At 45.4% G+C, this 26,764-nt stretch overlaps 1 protein-coding gene across 5 annotated transcripts in view; it reads left to right on the top strand.

Annotated features, from left to right (window-relative positions):
* LOC138821456 (rho guanine nucleotide exchange factor 2) overlaps positions 1-26,764 on the top strand; it is a 68,916-nt gene that overhangs the window by 751 nt on the left and 41,401 nt on the right. Inside the window, exons 2-4 of one of the 5 annotated variants that reach the window (XM_070013689.1) lie at positions 12,877-13,172; positions 16,575-16,692; positions 24,405-24,443. In XM_070013689.1, coding sequence (XP_069869790.1) covers positions 12,898-13,172; positions 16,575-16,692; positions 24,405-24,443 — 432 coding nt within the window. In that variant the 5' untranslated portion in view covers positions 12,877-12,897. Of the gene's footprint in view, positions 1-12,876; positions 13,173-16,574; positions 16,693-24,404; positions 24,444-26,764 lie in introns of those variants that run through there. The other 4 variants (XM_070013687.1, XM_070013686.1, XM_070013685.1 and 1 more) reach the window with 4 other exon arrangements.

Below are 26,764 nucleotides of genomic sequence, written 5' to 3'. Positions count from 1 at the left end.
TAAGTAATTTATATATATATTCTTTTTTAGTCCTAATAATCCAACAGGGTTGACATACCCTATATTAAATATCAGTTTTAGGGTCTGGGAATGTGGTAGAGTGCTTGCCTAGCATTCATGGAGCCCTGGGTTCGATTCTTCAGTACCATTTAAACAGAAAAAGCCAGAGGTGGGGCTGGGAAGGTGGCTCAGTGGTAGAGCACTTGCCTTGCATGCCTGAGGCTCAATTCCTCAGCACCACATAAGAAAAAAAACCAGAAGTGGTGCTGTGGCTCAAGTGGTAGAGCGCTAGCCTTGAGCTGAAGAGCTGAGGGACAGCGCCCAGGCCCAGAGTTCAGGCCCCACGACTGGACCCAAAAAAAAAGCCAGAGGTGGTGCTGTGCCTCAAGTGGTAGAGTGTTAGCCTTGAGCAAAAGAAACTCAGGGACAGTTCCTAGGCCCTGACTTCAACCCCAGCACCACCAATAAATAAATAAATAAATAAGTTTTAAGGGCTAGGAATGTGGATTAGTGATAGAGTGCTTGCCTAGCATGCATGAAGCCCTGGGTTTGCCAGACCATAGGGTTTATTGAGAAGCCCTGGGTTTGATTCCTCAGTACCACACAAACAAAAAAGCCAGAAGTGGCACTGTAGCTCAAGTGTAGAGCGCTAGCCTTGAGCACAGAGAGGTTCATGGACAGGGTCCAGGCCCTGATTTCAAGCCCCAGGATTGGTAAAAAACAAAACCAAAAAAGATATCAGTTTTAAAGAAAGCATATCTATTAGGAAGTATGTTGTAGTGCTAACTGTATTTGATTCTGGTACCCTGCATCTTGTATATACACTTTTCTAATTTGGGGAGGGGAAGGGAAATAACAAAATGCTGAAACAGGCTGACCCATTGTAACAATGAAATGTACAAGACACTATGTTGAAAATGAACTTTACAACTTTGTTGGGGTGGGAGGGAGGAGTTGGGGAGGTGGGGAGGGAAGGGATGGTAAGGGAAAAACAAAGGGGAGTAACAGTGCTCAACAGGAAATGTACTCATTACTGACTCATGTAACTGTAACCCCTCTGTACAGTATCTTTACAATAATATATGCATATATATTACATATATATAAAGTATATATACTTATATATATAAAGTATATATATATATATAAAGTAAAAAAATTGTAGTGCTAAGGCTCAGATTCAAGTTCATATCACACAAAAGACTGTTTTACTGTCTTTTGATCTCTTTCCTACTCAGGAATTATGAATACCAAGGAAGGCTCTAGGTCTTAAAACTTTGGGATCCTAATTCACTCAGGCACCTCTTATGCCTAACATTTCTTTTATTCCAGGGAATTAATCATGCCTCAAGGCAAGGGTCTTCTAAATTCCAGATTGTCTTATCCATCCTATTAGGAGTTTCCTGCTTTTCCTACTATGTTTAACTGTTTCCTGGAATCTTATGGGTTAATTCCCTGGGTCACCATGGCCAAAGTCTTCTCAGGTGTGTCCCTCTGAACCTCAGACCCTCTTTGCCCCACTCTTCTGGCACAACACTCAGAGTGCATGCCAAGAAATTGGCAGGAGGTAAAAGACTGATTAGTCTTGCTCCTTTTCTTTCCTATCCTCTACATATCCTATATATATCATGGCCTAGTTGGGAACTCAAGACTCTGGTAGAGCAAACAGACAGTTATAGACCCACAAGAAATAAAGAAGTCTGGGTCCCTAAGTCCATTTTGCAAAGAAGAAAAAAGTTTAAAAAATAAACATAACAAAATAAAAAAAAAACAAGTAGTCACTTTTGGAAGTCCAAAGCAGTGAAATTCTTGACAGCCTTGTATATCATAGAGATGAGGTTGAAGTGGGTGTTTGAGATGCCTTCTTGCTGACTTAGTAGAGTGAATGTAGTTAGATTAAGGACTGGGGGTGCTTAACTGTCTGGCTAAGGTTGAATTTCTAGAACTTACTAACAATAAAGTTGGTAATTCTGCCCTTTGGGCCCTCATGTAGGTGAATGCCAGTCAAGAGTCAACTTGGATGTACCAGTGGCTCATACCTTTAACCTAGCTACTTCGCAGGCTGTGATCTGAGGATCATAGGTTGAAGTCATCTGGGGCAGACAAATTTACATACTCATATCTCCAATTAACCTGCAAAGAGCCGGAAGTGGAGGCATAACTCAAGTAGTAGACCCCACAGGCCTTGAGTTTAAGCCCCAATACTGGCACCAAAAAAAAGAAAAGAAAAAAAATCAACCTGGAAGCTTATCTGAGCAGATGCTTTTGCCTAGATTAGCCACTTTCCCCTCTTCCATTTGTATATCGATCTTTCTGGGTAGGTCCACTTTTCTGAATCTGACACTTGATTGGTGCTAAAATAATATTTGATGAATGTATGAGTCTTCTCTATCTTTCCTTTCAAAAAATTTTGGGATTGTACCCCTTTCTGACGGTTAGAAAATCAGAGTAGTTCCTGGTCTCAGTCAAAACAGGGCAAAGACAGTTGGGCACTCCTGATATAGTTAATATCCAGGGCACAGGGGCAGGGAAAAACTACAATTAGTGGAGCTTTCTTTACCTGAAGGCAGCTGCTTCTACAAGACATTCTGCTCTACCCTCTCTGCCAGGCACTATAGGATTAATGATTTACTTTCTATGGGAGAAAAATAGTAAGTTAAAATTTGACCCATCAAAGGGTTTTCTGTGACCCTGTTCCCCCAGGGCTAGGAGGCATGAAGAAAGAGCAAACAAGCTATGTCTTCTGGCCTCTCCTTTCCTCTCCAATCTTTATTATCTACTTTATTCCTGGGAGGTCTTCCCTGTTATTTCCTCCTGCCTCAGGAGATTTAGGACCCCAGAGCCAGATGCAAGAAATCTCCCAAGCTTCTGAAGAGAAAACCAGCATTGACCCCAGTCCTCAGTGCTTAGCTGGTGGCTGCTAGTGGCAGGTCCTACTCCCATTGTTTGCTGGTAGCAAACAATCAGAGCCCTGCCTGACCCATCACTTTCTTCAGACTTCTAAAGTAAAAGGAAATAGAAGGGCAAATGTAACATCTCTGGAACTCCCATCTAATTTTTTTTGGAAGATGTTTCCTTTCTTTGACTGGGTTGAGGGGTGAATGACAATGTTGCTAGATTTTCAAAAAATCAACCACTTGCTCTTTGGGAGCTTTGCTTTCTGGTTTTACTAAAGAACATAGGCTTCATAGTCTGGTGGATCAGGTTTTGAAAGCTCATCTTCCCTTCTCATCCACAACAGGGCCTTTTTCAGATTACTTAACTCTTGATGCTGTCTGTTCTTATATGTGAAATACGGAGAATAATGTCTATTTCAAGAAATGGTGGAGCTGGGGGTTTAGCCCAGCGGAAGGGCGCCCGCCCGGCGCGCGCAAGGCCCTGGGTTCGGTCCTCAGCCCTGGTGAAAAAAAAAAAAAAGAAATGGTCATGAGGACCACACCACTGGATGTGAGCACTATGGGTTACTATTCCCCTGTGGGCTCCAGATGATATTTAGGAAAAAGTCATGTTGACATCCCCATGTCCCCTCCCAAAACGTTCCTAAATGCCTGGTTGATATGGAATGAACCTTAATGTCCCTCTTTTAATCTCATTTGTCCTCCTTCCTGAGATTTTTTTAAAATTTATTTATTTATTTATTTAGGTCATGGGGCCTGAACTCTGGGCCTGGGTGCTGTCCCTCAGCTCTTCAGCTCAAGGCTAGCACTCTATCACTTGAGCCACAGCGCCACTTCCGGCTTTTTTCATTTTGCTTATGTGGTGCTGAGGAATCGAACCCAGGGCCTCAGGCACGCAAGGCAAGCACTCTACCACTGAGCCACCTTCCCAGCCCCATTTCCTGAGATTGTTTTTTTAAGAAGTTGTACAGAGAGGTTTTAATTCCATAAGTCACTTTATGAGTATAATCTTGATCAATGTAACCCCTCTTCATGGGATTTAGAGACTCAATTTCTGTAGATCCTGAGTCTGAAAACTTTTTCTGTAAACACCTTAAAAAATATTTTAGGCTTTGTGAGCCATATGGTCTCTGTGCAAATGAGTGATCACAGCTGTATTAAAAAACAAAACGAGGCCGGGCGCTGGTGGCTCACGCCTGTAATCCTAGCAACTCAGGAGGCTGAGATCTGAGGATCATGGTTCAAAGCCAGCCGGGGCAGGAGAGACCGTGAGACTCCTATCTCCAATAAAACCACCAGAAAACCGGAAGTGGCGCTGTAGCTCAAGTGGTAGAGCGCTCGCCTTGAGCTGAAGAGCTAAGGGACAGCGCCCAGGCCCAGAGTTCAAGCCCCACGACCGACAAAAAAAAAAAAAAAAAAACTTTATGATGGGCCAGGAAGGTGGTTCAGTGGTAGAGTGCTTGCCTTGTATGCATGAGGCCCTGGGTTCAATTCCTCAGCACCACATAAGCAGAAAAATCTGGAAGTGGTGCTGTGGCTCAAGTGGTAGAGCACTTGCCTTGAGCTGAAGAACTACAGGATAGTGCTCAGGCCCAGAGTTCAAGCCCCACGACTGACAAATAAGTATAATATAAATAAAATAAAAAGGTAGAGGACAGATCTGGCCCATGGGTTAGAGTTTGTCCACCCCTGTTCTAAATTACTTGAGGCTATTCTATCACCTTTTTTTTTTTTTTTTTTTTTTTTGTCGGTCGTGGGGCTTGAACTCCGGGCCTGGGCGCTGTCCCTCAGCTCTTCAGCTCAAGGCGAGCGCTCTACCACTTGAGCTACAGCGCCACTTCCGGTTTTCTGGTGGTTTATTGGAGATAGGAGTCTCACGGTCTCTCCTACCCGGGCTGGCTTTGAACCGCGATCCTCAGATCTCAGCCTCTTGAGTAGCTAGGATTACAGGCGTGAGCCACCAGCGCCCGGCTTCTATCACTTTTTTCAGTTTGAAGGAGACAGTTTTACAGGATTCAGTGGGTCCCATAGGACAGCAAAGCTGTTGCTGTGTGTGTGTGTGTGTGTGTGTGTGTGTGTGTGTGTGTGTGTGTGTGTGTGTGTGTGTGTGTGTGTGTGTGTGTGTGTGTGTGTGTGTGTGTGTGTGTGTGTGTGTGTGTGTGTGTGTGTGTGTGTGTGTGTGTTTGTAGTGTTTGTACTAGTCCTGAGGGTTAAACTCAGACAGCAGACAGCCTGGGTGTCTCCTTGAGCCTTTTTTTTTTTTTTGGTCCGGTCATGGGGCCTGAACTCTGGGCCTGGGCGCTGTCCCTCAGCTCTTCAGCTCAAGGCTAGCACTCTACCACTTGAGCCACAGCACCACTTCTGGCTTTTTTTCTTTTTGCTTATGTGGTGCTGAGGAATTGAACCCAGGGCCTCATGCATGCAAGGCAAGCGCTCTACCACTGAGCCACCTTCCCAGCCCTCCTTGAGCCTTTTTGCTTAAGGCTAGCACTCTACCACTTAAGCCACAGCTCCACTTCTAGCTTTTTTTTTTTTGCCAGTCCTGGGGTTTGAACTCAGGGCCTGGGCACTGTCCTTGAGTTTCTTTTTGCTCAAAACTAGCATTCTATCACTTGAGTCACATCACCACTTCTGGCTTTTTCTATGTGGTACTGAGGAATCAAACCCAGGGCTTCACGCAGGCTAGGCAAGCACTCTATCACTAAGCCACATTCTCAGCCCCACTTCTAGCTTTTTTGCTGGTTAATTGGAGATAAGAGTTTCACAGACATTCTTGACTGGGCTAGCTTTGTACTGTGACCTACAGATCTCAGCCTCCTAAGTATCTAGAATTATATATATGAGCCACTGGCACCAAGCCCCCCATATCATCTTGAGTGCTGGGTAAAGAGGAGGGAGTACACTATGGGGAGCATGATGGTTGTCCCTGACAACCAGCAGCCTCCAGAGCTAAGATCTAGGGTCAAAAAGGGTTGACAAAGAGACACTGAAAAGCTGGGCTGGAGGCTGGGAATGTGACCTACTGGTAGAGTGCTTGCCTGGCTTGCATGAAGCCCTGGGTTTGATTTCTCTGTACCACACAAACAGAAAGAGCCAAAGTGGTGCTAGAGTTCTAGCCTTGAGCAAAAGAAGCTCAGGGACAGTGCCCAGGCCCTGAATTCAAACCCTAGGACTGGCAAAACAAACAAACAAAAAAGCTGAGATGGACAGAAGAATAACCAGAGATCCTCACTAGGTAAAGAATAATAAGAGGAGCCGGGCGCTGGTGGCTCACGCCTGTAATCCTAGCTACTCAGGAGGCTGAGATCTGAGGATCGCGGTTCAAAGCCAGCCCGGGCAGGAGAGACTGTGAGACTCCTATCTCCAATAAACCACCAGAAAACTGGAAGTGGCGCTGTAGCTCAAGTGGTAGAGCGCTCGCCTTGAGCTGAAGAGCTGAGGGACAGCGCCCAGGCCCAGAGTTCAAGCCCCACGACCGACCAAAAAAAAAAAAAAAAAAAAAAAAAAAAAAGAATAATAAGAGGGGCTGGGAAGGTGGCTCAGTGGTAGAGCACTTGCCTTGCATGCTCAAGGTCCTGGGTTCGATTCCTCAGCACCACATAAGAAAAAAGCCAGAAGTGGCGCTGTGGCTCAAGTGGTAGAGTGCTAGCCTTGAGCTGAAGAGCTGAGGGACAGTGCCCAGGCCCAGAGTTCAGGCCCCACGACTGGACCCCCCCAAAAAAAAAAAAAAGAATAATAAGAGGCTGGAAAGATGACAGAAATTGAGGACCACTGGGAAGATCTTGAGTGTCCTGCTATTCTCCCAGAGCAGAAATTTGGCTTGAACTGTAGCATCCACCCTGTACCTGGTATCTCTGCTCACAAGGCTAAATTTTTGCTGGTCATGGGACTTGAATTTAGGGCCTAGGTGCTATCCCTGAGCCTCTTTGTGCTCTACCACTTGAGCCACATCATCACTTCCAACTTTTTTGAGTAGTTTATTGAAAATAAGAGTCTCATGTAGACATTTCTGCTTGCACTGGCTTTGAACTACAATCCTCAGATATTTTTTTTCTTTTTTTGTCGGTCATGGGCTTGAATTGTGGGCTTGGGCAGGGCTTTGAACTCTGGGCTTGGGCGCTGTTCCTCGGCTCTTCAGCTCAAGGCAAGCGCTCTACCGCTTGAGCCACAGCACCACTTCCAGTTTTCTGGTGGTTTATTGGAGATAAGAATCTTGTGTAGGGGCTGGGAAGGTGGCTCAGTGGTAGAGCGCTTGCCTTGCATGCCAGAGGCCCTGGGTTCGATTCCTCAGCACCACATAAACAAAAAGAAAAAAGCCAGAAGTGGCGCTGTGGCTCAAGTGGTAGAGCGCTAGCCTTGAGCTGAAGAGCGGAGGGACAGCGCCCAGGCCCAGAGTTCAGGCTCCACGACCGGACCCAAAGAAAAAAAAAGTTAAAAGAATCTTTTTCTTTTTGGTTTGTCATGGGACTTGAACTTTGGGCCTGAGCCCTGTCCCTCAGCTCTTCAGCTCAAGGCTAGCGCTGTACCACTTGAGCTACAGCGCCACTTCTGGAGATAAGAATCTTCCGGACTTGGGGCTGGGAAGGTGGCCCAGTGGTAGAGCGCTCGCCTTGCATGCATGAGGCCCTGGGTGCGATTCCTCAGCACCACATAAGCAAAAAGCCAGAAGTGGCGCTATGGCTCAAGTGGTAGAGCACTAGCCTTGAGCTGAAGAGCTGAGGGACAGCGCCCAGGCCCAGAGTTCAGGCCCCACGACCGGACCCCCCCCCCCAAAAAAAAACAAAAAACAAAGAATCTTCCGGACTTTCCTTGCCTCTATCCTCAGATCTCAGCCTCCTCCGTAGCTAGGATTACAGGCGTGAGCCACCAGCACCCTGCTCTCAGATTTTTTTTTTTGGATGTTAAAAATCTTTTTATTTTATTTTATTTTATTTTATTTGTGAACATACTGTACAGAGGGGTTACAATTACATGGGAAGGATAATGCGTACATTTCTTACCAAGCATTGCAGCCTCCTCCTTTTGTTTACCCTTCACATCCCTTCCCAGCCTCCCCCCTCCCCCCAATCCCAATCCTTCTCCTTCCTTCCCTTCCCCCCCCCCCCCCCGCTCTCAGATTTTTAAAATATATATAATTTTATTGTAAAGATACTGTACAGAGGGGTTATAGTTACATGAGCAAGGTAATGAGTTCTACTGAGCATTGTTACACCCTCCTTTATATTTCCCCTACTATTCCTTTCCTCCCCCCCTTCCCCAACTGCTCCCTCCCCTCTCCCAGGCCAACCCCACCCCCTCCAATTCTCAGATTTCAGCCCCCTGAGTAGCTAGGATTACAGGTGTGAGCCACCAGCACCCAGCCTCACAGGGTTAAATATTGACAAAATGAAAAAATGTTGTTGTTTGCTCCTCATGCAGGAAATAGGAGTTAAAGACACCATCTGAGCTGGGCACCAGTGGCTCATGCCTGTAATCCTAGCTATTCAGGAGGCTGAGATCTGAGAAGTAAGATTCAAAGCCAGCCAAAGCAGGAAAATCTGTGAGACTTTTACCTCCAATGAACCACTAGAAAAATGGAAGTGATGGTGTCGCTCAAGTGGTAAAGTGCTTGCCTTGAGCTGAAGAGTTCAGAGACAGTGCCCAGGCCCAGAGTTCAAGCCCCACAACCAACAAAACAAAAGCAAAACAAACCAAACCAAAAAGACACCATCTATTCTACGCCCCCAGACTCACACTGCTAATCTTACTTAAGGTCTTACATGCCCCACACTTCTCCCAAGTTCACACCAACTGCAGTCCAACATCTCAAAGAGTCGTCCATCTTCTAGCATTTTGTTCTTAGTCTCTTGTGAGAATGGAGTCTGCTTAGCAGCTTCTCCCTTACCTCATTTCATTTTTCCCCCCTTTTTTTTGGTCTGTCATGGGCTGGAACTCTGGGCCTGGGCGCTGTCCCTCAGCTCTTCAGCTCAAGGCTAGTGCTCTACCACTTGAGCCACAGCGCCACTTCCGGCATTTTTTCTTTTTGCTTATGTGGTGCTGAGGAATCGAACCCAGGGCCTCTGGCATGCAAGGCAAGCGCTCTACCACTGAACCACCTTCCCAGCCCCTCAGAGGATTTTTCCCCCTGCTTTTTAATCTCTATCTCTTCCCATGTTACAATGCCAATAATTGTTCTTCTTTCCTTCAGAGATGAGATTTAGCCAGGCTTCCTTAACTCCCTCGCAGAGACATTCCCTCCTCCATTTCGGAAATTCAAGTTGGGCTTTCATTCCTAGCTTGTCCTTCCCTCAGCAGTGACCCAACCCACCATCATCCCCGACTCCCCAGTTCAGGAAATGGTGCTAGGGAGTGGCCTGGTTGGGTCTCACACAATGACTATATTTAGCTCCTGAATGAGATCATACCATGTCACATCATTGTTTCTGCTGAGGCAGAGACAGGAGATTCTGAAATGGATTAGCTGTTTGAGGGAGGAAGGGCAAACAGGAATGGCTCTAAATAGTCATCTCCCACTTATCTTCCTGTCTTCCTACCGCCAGTGTCTGAGGACCCTCTTTTCTGAGTGTGTAATCTTCACTGATTGTACTAATCATCAACCATTTGTTACTCTATTGGATCCTAGGAGGAGGGCTTTAACATATTGAAATAGAGATACCTGTTGTTCAAAAGTCCAAGAATATAGGTTTTTATTTATTTATTTATTTTTATCGGTCATCATAGGACCTGAATTCTGGGCCTGGGCGCTGTCCCTGAGCTCTTCAGCTTAAGGCTAGCGCTCTACCACTTGAGCCACAGCACCAGTTCTGGTTTTCTGAGTGATTTATTGTAGATAAGAGTCTCACTGACTTTCTTGCCCAGGCTGGCTTTGAACCGTGATCCTCAGATCTCAGCCTCCTAAGTAGTTAGGATTACAGGCATGAGCCACTGGCACCCGACAAGAATATAGTTTCTTTAGGGGCTGATCAATTCCAGAATAAGGTCTAATAGTGTCTGATCTAATCCAGAACTGCATTTTCTAGTTCTGTTGCCATCATAAGCCATACAACCCTGCTTACTTTGTATTTATTTTATTTTTTATTTTATTTAGAGGGGTTACAGTTACATGAGTAAGGTAATGAGTACATTTCTTGTCAAACATTGTTTATCCCTCCCTTGCTTAATTTTTTAGCCTTAGAATCATCTGCAAGCCAGGCACTGGTGGCTCACGCCTGTAATCCTAGCTACTCAGGAGGCTGAGATCTGAGGATCATGGTTCAAAGCCAGCCCAGGCAGGAAATTCCATGAGACTCTTATCTCCAATAAACCACTCACAAAACTGGAAGTTGCGCTGTGACTCAAGCCATAGAGCATTCGCCTTGAGCTGAAGAACTGAGGGACAGCACCCAGGCCCAGAGTGCAAGCCCCATGACCAAAAAAAAAAAAAAAAAAATTCATCTACAAAATCAGTGATGATATTTACCTTGTAAAGGTGTTGAGATAAGATGATAATTCATGCAATGCAATTGACATTGTGCTATTAACAATAAAGGCTATTATTATTGTGGTGGTGGTTGATACTTAGATGCTGAGGGAAGGCAAGGCATGTTGGAAAATATACACAGCCACAAGTACTTTCTTCCTGGTAGCTCTGGGAGGGGTGGGAGCCCAGGACAGGAGCAAGGGAGGGAACCTGTACTTTCCTGGGGATTTTGACAACTTGTAGAAGAAGGCTTGACACTCCCACAGAAAACCAAGGAACAGAGGGTTCAGATTCATAGCCTCAGGGACTTCCTGAGTAGCTGGAGGCAGTCCTGGGAGAAAGGAGTCTGAGAGACTCCCTGCAGGTGTGTCTGGAGAGACCTAGCCTTCAGGATTTCTACCCAAGTATTTCCTCCCCTCTACCATCTTGGTACTTTGGAGGTCTTGGTACTTCTTTTCGGAATGAGGCTTATTTTTACTTTGAAGAGTACTTGAGTGGTCTTACTCACGGAGTCTAGCCCCAATTCTAGTGAAAGCAGTGGACAGGAGAGAGGAGAGGAAATGAGTGGGATGTAGCTGATGCTTGGAGCCCTTCTCGGTGACATGAGGTCAGAATGGCTTTCTACTCCTCATACAAACATGGTCTTCAAGCCGGGCGCTGGTGGCTCACGCCTGTAATCCTAGCTACTCAGGAGGCTGAGATCTGAGGATCGCGGTTCAAAGCCAGCCCGGGCAGGAGAGACCGTGAGACTCCTATCTCCAATAAACCACCAGAAAACCAGAAGTGGTGCTGTAGCTCAAGTGGTAGAGCGCTCGCCTTGAGCTGAAGAGCTGAGGGACAGCGCCCAGGCCCAGAGTTCAAGCCCCACGACCGAAAAAAAAAATAAAAAACATGGTCTTCAAAGAATGTATAACCCTTTCTCACTTATGAACCTTTTCCCCCCACTGTTACTTTATTTATTTATTTTTTTTGTCGGCCGTGGGGCTTGAACTCTGGGCCTGGGCGCTGTCCCTCAGCTCTTCAGCTCAAGGCGAGCGCTCTACCACTTGAGCTACAGCGCCACTTCCGGTTTTCTGGTGGTTTATTGGAGATAGGAGTCTCACGGTCTCTCCTGCCCGGGCTGGCTTTGAACCGAGATCCTCAGATCTCAGCCTCCTGAGTAGCTAGGATTACAGGCGTGAGCCACCAGCGCCCGGCCCCACTGTTACTTAATTGATCAAATATCTTCTCTTTCCCCTTGACCATATCCTAATTACTCCATCTCCATGTACTCTCAGAGGTGATCTTCCTTATATGTCCCTTCTTGGTATCTACCAATGGATAAGATGTGCTCACTCTTTTTGTTGTTGTTGGTTGTGGGGCTTGAACTTTGGGCTTGGGTACTGTCCCTGTGCTCTTCAGCTAAAGGCGAGTGCTCTACCACTTGAGCCACAGTGCCACTTCCGGTTTTCTGGTAGTTTATTGGAGATAAGAGTCTCAGGGACTTTTCTGCCTGGGTTGTCTTTGAACCATGATCCTCAGATCTCAGCATCCTGAGTGGCTGGAATTACAGGTGTGAGCCACAGGCATCAGGCCACTTCTGGCTTTTTGCTGCTTAACTGGAGATAAGAGTCTCATGGAGGGCTGGGAAGGTGGCTCAGCAGTAGAGTGTTTGCCCTGCATGCATAAGGCTCTGGGTTCAATTCCTCAGCATCACTAAAGCAGAAAAGGCTGGAAGTGGCGCTGTGGCTCAAGTGGTAAGAGCGCTAGACTTGAGCTGAAGAGCTAAGGAACAGTGCCTGGGCCCAGAGTTCAGACCCTATGACCGATCAAAAAAAAAAAAAAAAGTCTCATGGACTTTCTTACCCATATTGGCTTCTAACTCTGTTTCTCAGATCTCAGCCTTCTGAGTAGCTTGGATTACAAGTGTGAGCTACTGGCACTTGACTTTGATGAAATTTTTCTTTTTATCATCTGTTATATTCCAATCAGTAGTCAATTGTGGCTTGTGCTTTTGCCTGTGTATATAGATACATGTGTAAACATGTATGTACATATACATTCAACACTGGAGTGTGAATTCCTTGAGGACATAAGCATTAATTCTCTTATCTTGGCTTATATTTCACTTAGCTTTGCCATATAGTTATTTGAGAAAATGAAATAACAATGAAAAATCAGGGACCTATTTTACTTTATTTACTTTTTTAGGCAGAATCTAGTGTGCATAGTCCAGGATAGCCTGGAGTTTACAATTCTCCTCTCCTTCTTCCCAAATACTGGGACTACAGGTATGAACCACTAGGCCTGGCAAGGATCTCTTAGTGTACTGGAAAGAATATAACAGATTAGGAACCAGAAAATCCAAGTTCCAGACTTGAGTCTGCAAACAGTCCACATCATGAACCTAAGCATACATTCTTGAATTCTGTGTCTCAGTAAAATGAGAGACTAGATGCTCTGAAGCCTGGGCTGATTGTGACAGCCTTTGAGTTCCAAAGTTCTAGAACTCTGCTCACCCTTCTTTATTTCTTGACTCAGACAGGCCAGCGTGTACCTCCCATGAACACAGCTGTCCCAGAGGTGTTCCTTGCAGGTGGAGACCTGGTACCCCAAAGCCGTACTCGCCGCTGCTTATCTGCAGTGGAATCCAGAGAACAGCTGGAGGAAGAGGAGGAGGAAGAGGAGGAGAGGGAAGGAAAAAAGGAAGTAGAAAATGGCATCTATGCTTCATCCCTCAGAAGATCAGGGGCATTTCGTGCCCATAGCCACACCTATGACCCCTTTAAAAGACATAGTTGGGGTCCTGACAGAGAACTCCAGGAACCACTGAACAGGTAAGTCCCTAGAGAACTCTCTCTCTCTCTCTCTCTCTCTCTCTCTCTCCTTCAAGACCTGGATCTTGGAGAACGTGGTTGGGAAGTAATATCCTGGGCTCTGTGTCTCCCTTGCTCTCTCTAGAGAGACATCCATCTCTTAAGAATGGCAGGGGAGGAGCCGGGTGCAGGTGGCTCACGCCTGTAATCCTAGCTACTCAGGAGGCTGAGATCTGATGGTCGTGGTTCAAAGCCATCCTGGGCAGGAAAAGCCATGAAACTCTTATCTCCAATAAACTGCCAGAAAACTGGAAGTGGCCCTGTGGCTCAAGTGGTTGAGCTGTAGAGCTGAGGGACAGCACCTAGGCCCAGAGCTCAAGCCCCATAACCTACCAAAAAAAAAAAAAAAAAAAAGAATGGCAGCATACCTGGGGCTTCTAGAGCTCTCCCTAAAGAATCAGTACCCAGCCTCTAGGAAGGAGAGATCCTGACTTCCAAAATGGGGCCCGCTGGGGCTGGGAAGGTGGCTCAGTGGTAGAGCACTCGCCTTGCATGCTTGAAGCCCTGGGTTTGATTCTTCAGCACCACATAAGCAGAAAAAAAAAAGCTGGAAGGGGCGCTGTGGCTCAAGTGGTAGAGCACTAGCCTTGAGCTGAAGAGCTGAAGGACAGCGCCCAGGCTCAGAGTTCAGGCCCCACAACTGGACCCTCCCAAAAAAACCCCAAAAAAACAAAATGGGGCCCTCCCTAGTGACCCTAACTCCTCTTTTCTACCTGATCTTACAGGTAGGTAGAGGGTGGGAGTAGGAAGAAGGTGTAGAGTTGGGGTGAGTATAGGATGCTTGGGCTCTACTTTGGGATCTTCCTTCCTTCTTTCCTTCCTTCCTTCCTTCCTTCCTTCCTTCCTTCCTTCCTCCCTCCCTCCTTTCTTTCTTTTCTTTCTTTCTTTCTTTCTTTCTTTCTTTCTTTCTTTCTTTCTTTCTTTCTTTCTTTCTTTCTTTCTTTCTTTCTTTCTTTCTTTCTTTCCTCAGTTGTGAGGCTTGAACTCAGGGCCTGGGTGCTGTTCCTGAGTGCTCTACCACTTTGAGCCACTATGCTACTTTGGATTTTCTGGTGGTTAATTGGAGATAAGAGTCTCCCATGCTTTCCTGCCTGGGATGGGGTTTAAATGATCCTCTGATCTCAGCCTCCTAGGTAGCTAGGATTATAGGATGAGTCACCAACACCTTGTGCACATTCGGTTTCATAGACCCATATTATGATGTCAAAGCTTCCAAAACCAGATCATGTGACCTAGTATCCTCCTAAGTTTACATATGAGGAAATTGAGGCCAGAAAAACTTTAGAAGGGTTCTTGAGAGAAAAAGGCTCAGAAATCCCAGATTTCTGCCCACTTGCTAGGTTAGGTAGAGGCAGATTCAAATTTTTTTTTTTCTTTTGTCGGTCGTGGGGCTTGAACTCTGGGCCTGGGCGCTGTCCCTCAGCTCTTCAGCTCAAGGCGAGCACTCTACCACTTGAGCTACAGTGCCACTTCCAGTTTTCTGGTGGTTTATTGGAGATAGGAGTCTTTCTTGCCCGGGCTGGCTTTGAACCGCGATCCTCAGATCTCAGCCTCCTGAGTTGCTAGGATTACAGGCGTGAGCCACCAGCTCCCGGCTCAAAATTTCTTAAGACTAATTTACAGGCTGGGAAGGTGCTCAGTGGTAGAGTACTTGCCTAGCATGCATGAAGCCCTAGGTTCGATTCTTCAGCACGACATAAACAGAAAAGGCTGTCAGTGGTGCTGTGGCTCAAATTCTAGCTTTGAGCAAAAGCAGCCCAGGGACATTGCCGAGGCCCTGAGTTCAAGCCCCAGGACTTTACGGTCCAGGGCTGCAATGGGGTTACAACCATGCTTGAGAGCCATCTCTTCCCTCGCCCCTGGAAAATCCCTGATCACTTCCCCAAAGGCAGAGGAAGCTGGAAAGAGAAGGTCCAAGGGGGTCCATGCAAAGAGTTCAGTGTGAGTGGTCATCATAGGGCTTTGCTGGCCATGGAAGGACACTGTCACTTTTCTTTGGCAATGGTCCCCTTGTGCAAGTTCCCTTAGCTCTGATGGGTAGACCAATCTTCTTTAGCTTCTTGGGCACCACTTTTTAGGCTGAGTGAGGGTAAAGGACCCTGGACCTTGTCACTGAACTGGCTTGGGTGGGAACTCAGTGAAAAGTAATGCTTAAAAGACTAGCTGGAGCCGGGCGCTGGTGGCTCACGCCTGTAATCCTAGCTACTCAGGAGGCTGAGATCTGAGGATCTCGGTTCAAAGCCAGCCCGGGCAGGAGAGACCGTGAGACTCCTATCTCCAATAAACCACCAGAAAACTGGAAGTGGCACTGTAGCTCAAGTGGTAGAGTGCTCGCCTTGAGCTGAAGAGCTGAGGGACAGCGCCCAGGCCCAGAGTTCAAGCCCCACGACCGACAAAAGAAAAAAAAAAAAAAAAAGACTAGCTGGGTGCTGATGTCTCACACCTAACTACTCAGGAGGCTGAAATCAGGATCACAATTCAAAGCCAGTGTGGGCAGGAAAGTTCCTAAGTCAGTCTCTCTCTCTCTCTCTTGTTCCATTCCTGGAGATTGAATTCAAGGCCTAGGCACTGTCCCTGAGCTTTTGTGCTCAAAGCTAGTGCTCTACCACTTTCAGCCACAGCTCTACTTCTGGCTTTTTTTGGTTAACTGTAGATGAGTCTTAGAGACTTCCCTGCCTGGGCTGGTTTTGAACCATGATTCTCAGATCTCAGCCTCCTGAGTAAGATTATGGGTATGAGCCATCTGCACCTGGCCCATAAGACTCTTACTTCCAATTAAACACCAAAACTCTGTGAGTAAAGCTGTGGCTCATGTGGTAGAGTGACAGCCTTGAGTGTAAAATTTAAGGGGAAGCACTTAGGCTCACCCAGTACACACACACACACACACACACACACACACACACACACACACACACACACACACACACACACACACACACACACACACACACACACAATTTAGTTGAAAGCAGAGATGCCCTTGGTATCCTCTATACAATGTCAACCTTCTCAGGTTGTCTCAGGTGCCACCAACCTCTCATGATAGGCGATTCTACACTTTGGGTCAAGAGGGAAGATGGTGGGGCAGCTTGCCTTTCCACCCTTCCCAGACTGGCTCTCTTATGGACGGCAGTACTGCACTTAGACAGTAGGGGCCACCCTTGTCCATAGCCAGCTCTGCAGCGCTGCCAAAGCAGAGCTCCAAAAGGAGAGGCCTGTTTGGGTCTGGCCTGTGCCTATGCCAACAGGAAGGGTTGGGCTGGGGGGCAAACAAGAGGGCTGTGCTAAGGCAGTGTTCCTCCGTGGTGCCCATCACGGGTCACTAGCTACAAAGGGCAGTGGTGGCAATGTGTGTTTCAGGAGGAGACTGCAGCCACCGGGATGCCCAGGCCCCCAGGAAGCCCTCTTTCTGCAGAGCCAAGAAAAACTGGACACTTTTCTGGGAGCACAGCAGCAGAGTGGCCAACCCTCCCACCTGGTATGATAGAACCCATGGAAGCTTCTGCCTTGCTCCCCCTCTCCTGCCCCTTGCCTGTCTAACACCACTCTGTGTCTCTTCTGTTCTGCCAGCTGCTGAGTTTCGCTCTGCCCAGGCATTACTCTGACTCCATCTGACCAAATCTGAATCTCATCTGTACCCCTCTGTCTGCTTCTCAGGGTTTGTATTCTCTGTTCCAGACTCAGTATCCTGCCTCTGTGTCTTAGTTTCTAAGACTCTCTGTTTCTTCCTTTCTATGTCTCTGTCTCTGTGTTGATGTGGGTATCTCTGTTCTTTCCTTAAAAGCTCCCTGTTCCTCTAGTAGTTATAACCACTTCTTTCTGTGGCCCCACATTTCCCACAGTTTGAGCTGAACTTAATGCTTGTGGGATGAAACTTGGCATCTAGTCCCCCCCAAAATACAATAGTGCTCTAACAAGATAGTTGTAGGCGTATCGATGGACAAAGCATATAGAATGTTGAGGATATAGTTCAGTGCTGGAGCGATTGCTTATTATTTGTGAGTCCCTGGGTTCAACAACCCAGGAGAAGGGAGGAGGGCTGAAGGAAAGGAAGGAGGAAATATAACTAAGGGAGGGGCGTCTGAAGATCTCAGAGTCACTGAGGATACTTGGGGCTTAGGAGACGCTTCTGGGTCTGTTAGCTGAGAATCCCTGACATGTTCAAGCCCAGTGGTGAAACGTGGTCTCTCCTCTAGCTCATTCCTTAGTTGGCTAGAGGTTCCAACACCAGCCTCACTGTTGGGAGGATGCTGAAAGACACTGAGCCCAGCCTGCCAAGGAAATAGCAAGAACTCCTAACTTCCCATCACTGCCTTTCCCCATCCCCAAGTCTCCCATCCTCATTCCAATATGCTATAGTAGAAAAAGCGGGATTTTTTTTTTTTTTTGCGTGGGGGGGGATGGGGGGATTGGTCATAGGGCTTGAACTCTGGGCCTGAGCACTGTCTCTCAGCTCCTCAGCTCAAGGCTAATGCTCTACCATTTGAGCGACAGCACCACTTCCTGTTTTCTGGTGGTTAATTGGAGATAAAAGGCTCATGGCCTTTCCTGCCCAGGCTGGCTTTGAACCGTGATCCTCAGATCTCAGCCCCCTGAGTAGTTAGGATTATCGGTGTGAGCTATTGGCACCAGATTTGGATTTTTATTTTATTTTATTTTTTTTTAGCTAACTGACTCTTAGATTCTTCACTTACCAGCTGAAGAAACTTATTTCATCTTTCCAAAAGTCAAAATAATAAAACTATATATATTGTGTGTGTATGTGTGTGTGTGTGAGAGAGAGAGAGAGAGAGACAGACAGACAGACAGACAGACAGACAGACAGACAGACAGACAGTACTAGGGCTTGAACTTAGTGCCTAAGCACTGTCCCTGAGCTGCTTTTGCTCAAGGTTAGAGCTCTACCATTTGAGCTATTATAGCTCCACTTCTGGCTTTTTTTTTTTTTTTAATTGGAGTCTCAGGGACTTTACTACCTTGGCTGGCTTCATACTGCCATCCGCAGATGTCAGGCTCCTGAGTAGCTAAGATCACAGCCACTGGTGTTCGGCTTAAAACTTTCTAGTTTGTATTTCCAGCCCAGGCTGGGAATATAGCTTAGTGGTAGAGTGTTTGCCTAGCTTGCATGAAGCTCTGGATCCAATTCCTTAGCACCACATAAACAGAAAAAGCCAGAATTGGTGCTGTGGCTCATGTGACAGAGTGCTAGCCTTGAGCACAGAGAGGCTCAAGTACAGTGCCCAAGCCCAAAGCTCAAGCTCCAGGACTGCAAAAAAAAAGAATAAAAATAAAAAATGTTTTGGCCGAGTGCTGGTGGCTCATGCCTATAATCCTAGCTACTCAGGAGATCTGAAGATCATGGTTCAAATCCAGCCTGGGAAGGAAAGGCCATGAGACTCTTTATCTCCAATTAACCACCAGAAAACTGGAAGCAACACTGTGGCCCAAGTGGTAGAGCACTTGCCTTAAGCTGAAGAGCTCAGGGACAGTGCCCAAGCCCAAAGTTCAAGCCTCACAACCAAATAAATAAATAAATAAAATAACTGTTTGGAGCCAGGTGCTAGTGGCTTACTTCTGTAATTTTAACTACTTAGAAGACTGAGATCTAAGGGTTGTGGTTCTAAGCTAGCCAGAGCAGGAACGACTATTCAATTCTTATCTTCAATTACCTACAAAAATACTGGAAGTAGAGCTGTGGCTCAAGTGGGAGAGCCCTAGTCATGAGTGAAAAAGTTAAGGGATAGTTCCCAGGCCCTGAGTTCAAACCCCAGTAAACACTGCCACTCCAAATTGCTTGGGACGGGAGATGTGGTTCAAGTGGTGGCAAAAATGAAGCCCTGTGCTGGGCGCTGGTGGCTCACACCTGTAATCCTAGCTGCTCAGGAGGCTGAGATCTGAGGAGCATGGTTCAAAGCCAGCCCGGGCAGGAAAGTCTATGAAACTCTTATTTCCAGTAAGCCACCAGAAAACTAGAAGTGGTCCTGTAGCTCAAGTGGTAGAGCACTAGCCTTGAACTGAAGAGCTGAGGGACAGCGCACGCTCCCAGAGTTCAAGCCCCACGACCGACAAAAAAAAAAAAAGAAGCCCTGAGTTCAAACTCTAGTATTGCCAAAAATTTTTGTCTTAACACAAATATATGCAAATTGTTACTGTGTTGTAAATTGTTGCTGTTATTTATTTTAATTCCATTCTAATGTTAATAAATATTTGCTTAGATTGTGTGTGTGTGTCTGTGTGTGTCTTGTGTGTGTCTTGTGTGCATTGGTCCTGGGCTTGAACTGGGCACTGTCCCTGAGCATTTTTGCTCAAGGCTAGTACTCTACTATTTGAGCCACAGCTCCACTTCCAGCTTTTTTAGTGATTGGCTGGAAATAAGTCTCATAAACTTTCTTGAGAACCATGATTCTCAGATCTCAGCCTCCTGAGTAGCTAGGATTATCATTGTGAGCCACTGGGTTCCAGCATTGGTTACTATCATGAAGATATGCTCTATCGACAGCCTTTTCTCCAGTGTTTAGTACACATTTGTGAGAATTTCTGAAGCATTTATAGTTCAGAGTAGGATTGTTGTATCACAGATTGTGCAGATAGACAATTTTACATGAGAGTGACAAATTGTTTTCCATTTCATCAGCACAGAATGAGTTTTCTCTGATCCATATCCTCCTCAACATTTGTCATTGACTTTTTTTTTTTTGTCGGCCAAGGGGATTGAACTCTGGGCCTGGGCACTGTTCCTCAGCTCTTCAGCTCAAGGCGAGCACTCTACCATTTGAGCCACAGTGCCACTTCCAGATTGCTGGTAATTTATTGTAGATAAGAGTCTCATGGAGGGTCTGGGAAGGTGGCTCAGTGGTAGAGTGCTTGCCTTGCATGCATGAGGCCCTGGGTGCAATTCCTCAGCACCACATAAGCAGAAAAAAAAAGACGAAAGTGACATTGTGGCTCAAGTGGTAGAGTGCTAGCCTTGAGCTGAAGAGCTGAGGGACAGCGTCCAGGCCCACAGTTCAGGCCCCACAACCAGACCCCCCCCCCCCCCAAAAAAAAAAGAAAAAAAAAGTCTCATGGAGGCCAAGCACCGGTGGCTCACGCTTGTAATCCTAGCTACTCAGGAGGCTAAGATCTGAGGATCTCGGTTCAAAGCCAGCCCGTGGCTCAAGCAGTAGAGCCTTGCCTTGAGCTGAAGAGCGTAGGGACAGCGTCAAGCCTCACAACCAACCAAAAGAAAAAGGAAAAAAAAAAGAGTCTCATGGACTTTCCTGCTCTGTCTGGCTTGCTTTGAAGTGAGATCCTCAGATCTCAGCCTCCTGAGTAGCTAGGTGTAAGCTACTGGCATCCAGCAGACAACTTTTTTTTTTTTTTGGTCAGTTGTGCGGCTTGAACTCATGGCTTAGACACTATTACTGAACTTTTCTGCTCAAGGCTAGTGCTCTACCACTTTGAGCCACGGCACCACTTCCAGTTTTCTAGTGGTTAATTGGAGATGAGTGTCTCATGGACCTTCCTGCTTGGCCTCATTTTGAAACATGGTCCTCAGATCTCAGCTTCCCCTAGTAGCTAGGATTACAGGCATGAGCCACAGTGCCTGGCTGTCATCAACTTTTTTTTTTTGTTTTCTTTTTTTTTTTTTGGCAGGCCTGGGGTTTGAACTCAGGGCCTGGGCACTGTCCCTGAGCTTCTTTTGCTCAAGGATAGCACTCTACCATTTGAGCCAGCTCCACTTCTGGCCTTTTCTGTTTATATGGTACTAAGGAATTTAGCCAAGGGCTTCATGGATACAAGGCAAGCACTCTGCCACTAAGCTACATTACCAGCCTATCATCAACTTCTTTTTTTTTTTTTTTTTTTTCTGGGCCTGGGCGCTGTCGCTCAGCTCTTCAGCTCAAGGCTAGCGCTCTACCACTTGAGCCACAGCACCACTTCCGGCTTTTTTCTTATGTGGTGCTGAGGAATCGAACCCAGGGCCTTATGCATGCAAGGCAAGCATTCTTACCACTGAGCCACCTTCCCAGCCCCTATCATCAACTTCTTAATTACAAATCTCATTGTGGAACTGAAGGTGCACATCAGAGGTAGAGTGCTGCTTTAGCATGAGAGAGGCCCTGGTTTCCATTCCCAGCACACATGTACATGCACACATGCATACTCATACACACACACACACACATATACTCACACACAAATTTCATTGTAGTCTTATTCTGAACCACCTTTACTAGAAATACAAAATTTATGTTCATATCTTTTGCTTACTTTAGTATTGAATTGCTTTTTGTTGTTGTTGTTGTGGGTCTTGAATTCAGGGCCTAGGCAGTTGTTCCTGAGCTTTCCTGCACAAGGCTGGAGCTATACCACTTTTCTGCTTAAGCCTAGAGCTCTACTACTTTGGTTTTCAGGTGGTTAATTGGAGATAAGAGTCTCTTAGACTTTCCTGCCCAGGCAGGCTTAGAACCACAATGGATCCTCAGGTCTCAGCATCCAGAGTAGCTAGAGTTACAGGTGTGAGCCACCAGTGCCTGGCTTAGGTTTTTTTCTCTATTGTTTTAAATTTGTTCTGTATATATTCCGAACATTAATCCTGTTTTGTATATGTTTAATGAACTTATTTCAATTTCGTTTGTCCTGTGGTCCATATATCAAGTTGCCTTGTTCTATTTTACATGCTGATTATTGTTGAGATAGTCTTACTTCCTGCCTAAGTGTTCACCTAGATTTTGATCCTCCTTCTTTTAAGCATCCTGTCATAGCTGTGATGACAGATACATATCTTCACATTAAGTTTCTTTTTTTTTTTTTTTTTTGGGTCCGGTCATGGGGCCTGAACTCTGGGCCTGGGCGCTGTCCCTCAGCTCTTCAGCTCAAGGCTAGCGCTCTACCACTTGAGCCACAGCGCCACTTCCAGCTTTTTTCTTTTTGCTTATGTGGTGCTGAGGAATCGAACCCAGGGCCTCAGGCATGCAAGGCAAGCGCTCTACCACTGAGCCACCTTCCCAGCCCACATTAAGTTTCTTTTACTGAGATGGATGGAGTCTTGCAGATTTTCTGTCCTGGTTGATCATGATCTTTACAATCTCAGCCTCTACTTAGCTAAGATGGCAGACATGAAGCCATCATCACTTGGAAGTGGCACTATAGCTCAAAGAGCTACTCATCACTCAGCTGTGAAATATATTATTAGATCAAAGAGAATTCCTACTATTCTAATTGCCATCATTTTAATTTTAGAATGAATGTTTACATTTATCCTATGCTTTTCTACATTTACTGTGACATTTACGTTTTTCTCTTTTAACATGTGATTGAGGTATACTTATAAATATCTTCTCATGTCAAATCATTCTTGTAATATCAGGATACATGCAACTTGGTCAAGACCACTAGTGTTTCAGGGCTGGGGATGTAATGCAGTGTATATGTGAGGTCCTGGGTTTGATCCCAGCACCACAAAGACAAATAAAAAAGATGTACTTTCTTTTTCTTTCTTTCTTTTTTTTTTTGGGTCAGTCATAGGGCCTGAACTCTGGGCCTGGGCACTGTCCCTCAACTCCTCAGCTCAAGGTTAGCGCCCTACCACTTGAGCCTCAGCGCCACTTCCGGCTTTTTTCTGCTTATGTGGTGCAGAGATATTGAACACAGGGCCTTATACATGCTGGGCAAGAACTCTACCACTGAGCCAACTTCCCAGCTCTGTATTTTCTTTTTCTTTTTTATTTGGTCGGTCGTAGGGCTTAACTCTGGGCTTGGGCACTGTCCCTGTGCTCTTCAGCTCAAGGCAAGCACTCTACTGCTTGAGCCACAGCGCCACTTCCAGTTTTCTAGTGGTTTATTGGAAATGAGTCTCATGGACTTTCCTGCTCGGGCTGGCTTTGAACTGTGATCCTCAGATCTCAGCCTCCTCAGTAGCTAGGATTACAGTGTGAGCCCCCGGCACCTGGCCCCTGTATTTTCTTTTTTTAAGGCATTGCTGACTTTTATTCTTGGTACCAATTATCTGTTTCTATGTCATAAAGCAACTCCAAACTTAGTGGCTTAAAAAACACACTTTTATGGGTGACAATTCTATGGGTATGTAATTTGAGCTAAGCTTAGCTAATGGCTCTTCTGCTACTTCCTGAGACTGCAGTCCTCCAGTAGCTTGAATAAGACTGTTGTTTATGAATAATTGTTAAGTTGCCAGTTGTTAAGTTACAATATCTTGCTTCTTATTCATATGGCTCTCTAGAATGCTAGCTTAGGGTTCTTTAGATAGAAATGGCTTTTTTTTGTTGTTGTTGTTTTGTTTCTGTCAGTGTGGGGCTTGAACTCAGGGCCTAGGCCCTGTCCCTGAACTTTTCTGCTCAAGGTTAACAATCTACCACTTTGAGCCACAACTCCACTTCATTTTCTGGTAGTTAATTGGACTTTCCTACCACAACTGTCTTTGAATCATGTTCCTTAGATCTCAGCCTCCTGAGTAGTTAGGATTACAGGTGTGAGCCAGCATTGAGCCCAGTGGAATTTTTTTTTCTTTCAGTTGGTTGTGGTGCTTGAACTCAGATCCTGGACACTGTCCCTGAGCTTTTTCACTCCAGAATAGTTCTCTACCACTTTGAGCCACAACACCACATCTGGTTTTCTGGTGGTTAATTAGAGATAAAAGTCTCATAGACTTTCCTGCCAGGGCTGGTTTTGAACTGTGATCCTCAGATCTCAGCCTCCTGGGTAGCTAGGATTACAGGTGTGAACCACCAGTGCCCAGCAGAAATGGTATTCTGAGAGAAAAATGCTAAGGCTTCTTGAAGCTAAGGCTCAAAAAAATTCACATAATGCTACTTCTGTCACATTCTGTTCATCATAGTCGCAGGTCAGGCCAGAGTGAAAGAATGAAGAAATAATCTTTCTTAGTAGAAGCTGCAAATAGTAGGTGACCATTTAAAATGTTAAAATTTTATTATGGATTTTTGTATTTCATGTCTATGAAAGACATTGGCCCATACTTTTCCTTGGTTATTTTGTCCATGTGAGTTTTAGAATTAAGGTTATACTTCTCATGCAGGGACAGTTGGAGAATTTTAATTTTTGTTTTCTCCAACTCAATGAATTTATGTTAATATGATCTGTTCTTGAAAGATCTGTCCAAAACTCTTTGGCCTGATATTTTTGTTTCGTTATGTTAACAGAGATTAATGATTGATTCCATTTCTTTGATAGGACCATTCAGATTTTCTCTTTCTTCTTGATTCAGTTTTGGTAAGTTATATATCCATACATTATAAGAATTAATCTTATTTTGTTTGCATTTTGAAACTAAGGGCATGAGGTTGGTAGGCAGTGTTCTCTTTTTAACTGTTGCTCTTTATGTAGTTATATCTACTTTTTTATTTGAAATTTTATTTCTGACTTCTCTCTGTCTTTGTCATTCTTACCAGAGGCTTACAAGTTTATTTGCCTATTTCTCAAGCATAACTCTTTGCTTTATTAATGCTATTTTGTGTCTTTTTACCATTTCATTGATTTCTGTACTTATTTATTTGCTAGTGTTAGGGCTTTAACTCAGAGTCTTAGACTCTCACTGGCATTTTCACACAAGCTGGCACTCTATCATTTGAGCCACACGTCCATTTCTAGCTTTTTGCTGGTTAACTGGAGATAAGAATCTTGAGAATTCTCTACCTGTTCTAGCTCTGAATCTCAATTCTTTTTTTTTTTTTTTTTTTGTCGGTTGTGGGACTTGAACTCTGGGCTTGGGCGCTGTCCCTGCGCTCTTCAGCTCGAGAGCGCTCTACTGAGTGAGCTATAGTGCCACTTCTGGTTTTCTAGTGGCTTATTGTAGATAAGAGTCTCACGGACTTTCCTGCCCGGGCTGGCTTTGAACCACGATCCTCAGATCTCAGCCTCCTGAGTAGCTAGGATTACAGGTGTGAGCCACCGGCGCTGGCTTCTGAATCTCAATTCTTATATCCCAGCCTCCAGAATAGCTAGGATTATAAGAGTGAGCAATTGGCAGCCAGCTTCTGCTTTTACCTGCAAATTTTCTGCTTTGTTTGGGCTTATTCTAATGATCTTTTTCTAACTTCTTAAATTGACAAAAGCTAATTTTCAACTATTAAAACTTTTTAATTTAGACAATTTAAGGCTATAAATTGTCCTTGAAATATCACTTTGGCTATTTCCCAAAGTCTTTTCATTATTATATAGGTTAAAACTATCTTTTTGCCAGGAGCTGGTGGTTCATGCCTATAACCTTAGCTACTTAGGAGGCTGAGATTGGCTGGGAATGTGGCTTAGTGGTAGAGTGCTTCCCTCGCATGCATGAAGCCCTGGGTTTGATTCCTCAGTACCACATAAACAGAAAAAGCCAGAAGTGGTGTTGTGGCTCAAGTGGTAGTGTGCTAGTCTTGAGCAAAAGAAGCTCAGGGACAGTGTCTAGGTCCTGAGTTCAAGCCCCAGGACTGCAAAAAAAAAAAAAAAAAAAAGGACTGAGATCTGAGGATCATGGTTTGAAGCCAGCCTGGGAAAGAAAGTCTGTGAGACTCTTATCTCCAATTAACCACCAGAAGACCAGAAATGGAGCTGTAGCTCAAAGTGGTAGAATGTGAGCCTTAAACAAAAAAGCCCAGGCATAGTGCTCAGTCCCTGAGTTCAAGCCCCATGACCTACCAAAAAAGAAAAAAAAATCTTTTTACTTTTTCATCCTTCTGGGGATCAAACCTACATGCAGGTCTTGACTGTACTACCTCACTGAGTAACACCCCTAGCCCTAGAGTTCTGTTTTTTCCAGAGATTATTTTCAATTTAGCAAAATGAAACACAGAGACCTTACTATACAGTAAAATAGGAAGCAAACACCCTGTAATCACACATAGGTTAAAAAAATAATAAGCTGGGTACCCATGGCTCATGCCTATAATCTAATTAATTAGGAGGTTAAGAAAGAGCCTGCCCAGGCAAAAAAGTTCGAGAGCCTCTTATCTTCAATTAACCAGAAGAAGGGCTGTGTGGCTCAAATGGTAGAACCCCAGCCTTGAGCAAAAAAGTTCAAGGACCAGGCACTGGTGGCTCATGCCTGTAATCTTAGCTACTCAGAGGAGGCTTAGATCTGATGATCACTGTTCAAAGCCAGCCAGGGTATGAAAGTCCATAAGACTCTTATCTCCAATAAACCCGAAGTGGAGTTGTTGCTTAAGTGGTAGAGTGCTCACCTTGAACTGAAGTGCTCAGGGACAGTGCCCAAGCCCAAAGTTCAAGTCCCATGAGCTATCAAAAAAAAAAAAAAAAAAGCTCAGGGACAGCATCCAGGCCCTGAGTTCAAGCCCAATAATAGTGGGCCCCAAATTTAAACTAAAAAATAGCAAATAATAATAATAATAGAGGAAGTAGCAGTGTAGCTCAATCTGTAGAGTGCTTGCCTTGAGCTGAAGAGTGCAGGGACAGCGCCCAAGCCCAGAGTTCAAACACCACGACCAAAAAAAATAAAATAAAATAAAAGCAATTTGGGCTGGGAAGGTGGCTCAGTGGTAGAGCACTTGCCTTGCATGCATGAGGCCCTGGGTTTGATTCCTCAGCACCAC

This window comes from Dipodomys merriami, unplaced genomic scaffold, assembly GCF_024711535.1.
Source record: "Dipodomys merriami isolate MVZ:Mamm:240054 unplaced genomic scaffold, mDipMer1.0.p SCAF_92, whole genome shotgun sequence".
In the NCBI taxonomy this organism is placed as follows: domain Eukaryota; kingdom Metazoa; phylum Chordata; class Mammalia; order Rodentia; family Heteromyidae; genus Dipodomys; species Dipodomys merriami.
This window is presented reverse-complemented; position numbering and strand designations above follow the sequence as displayed.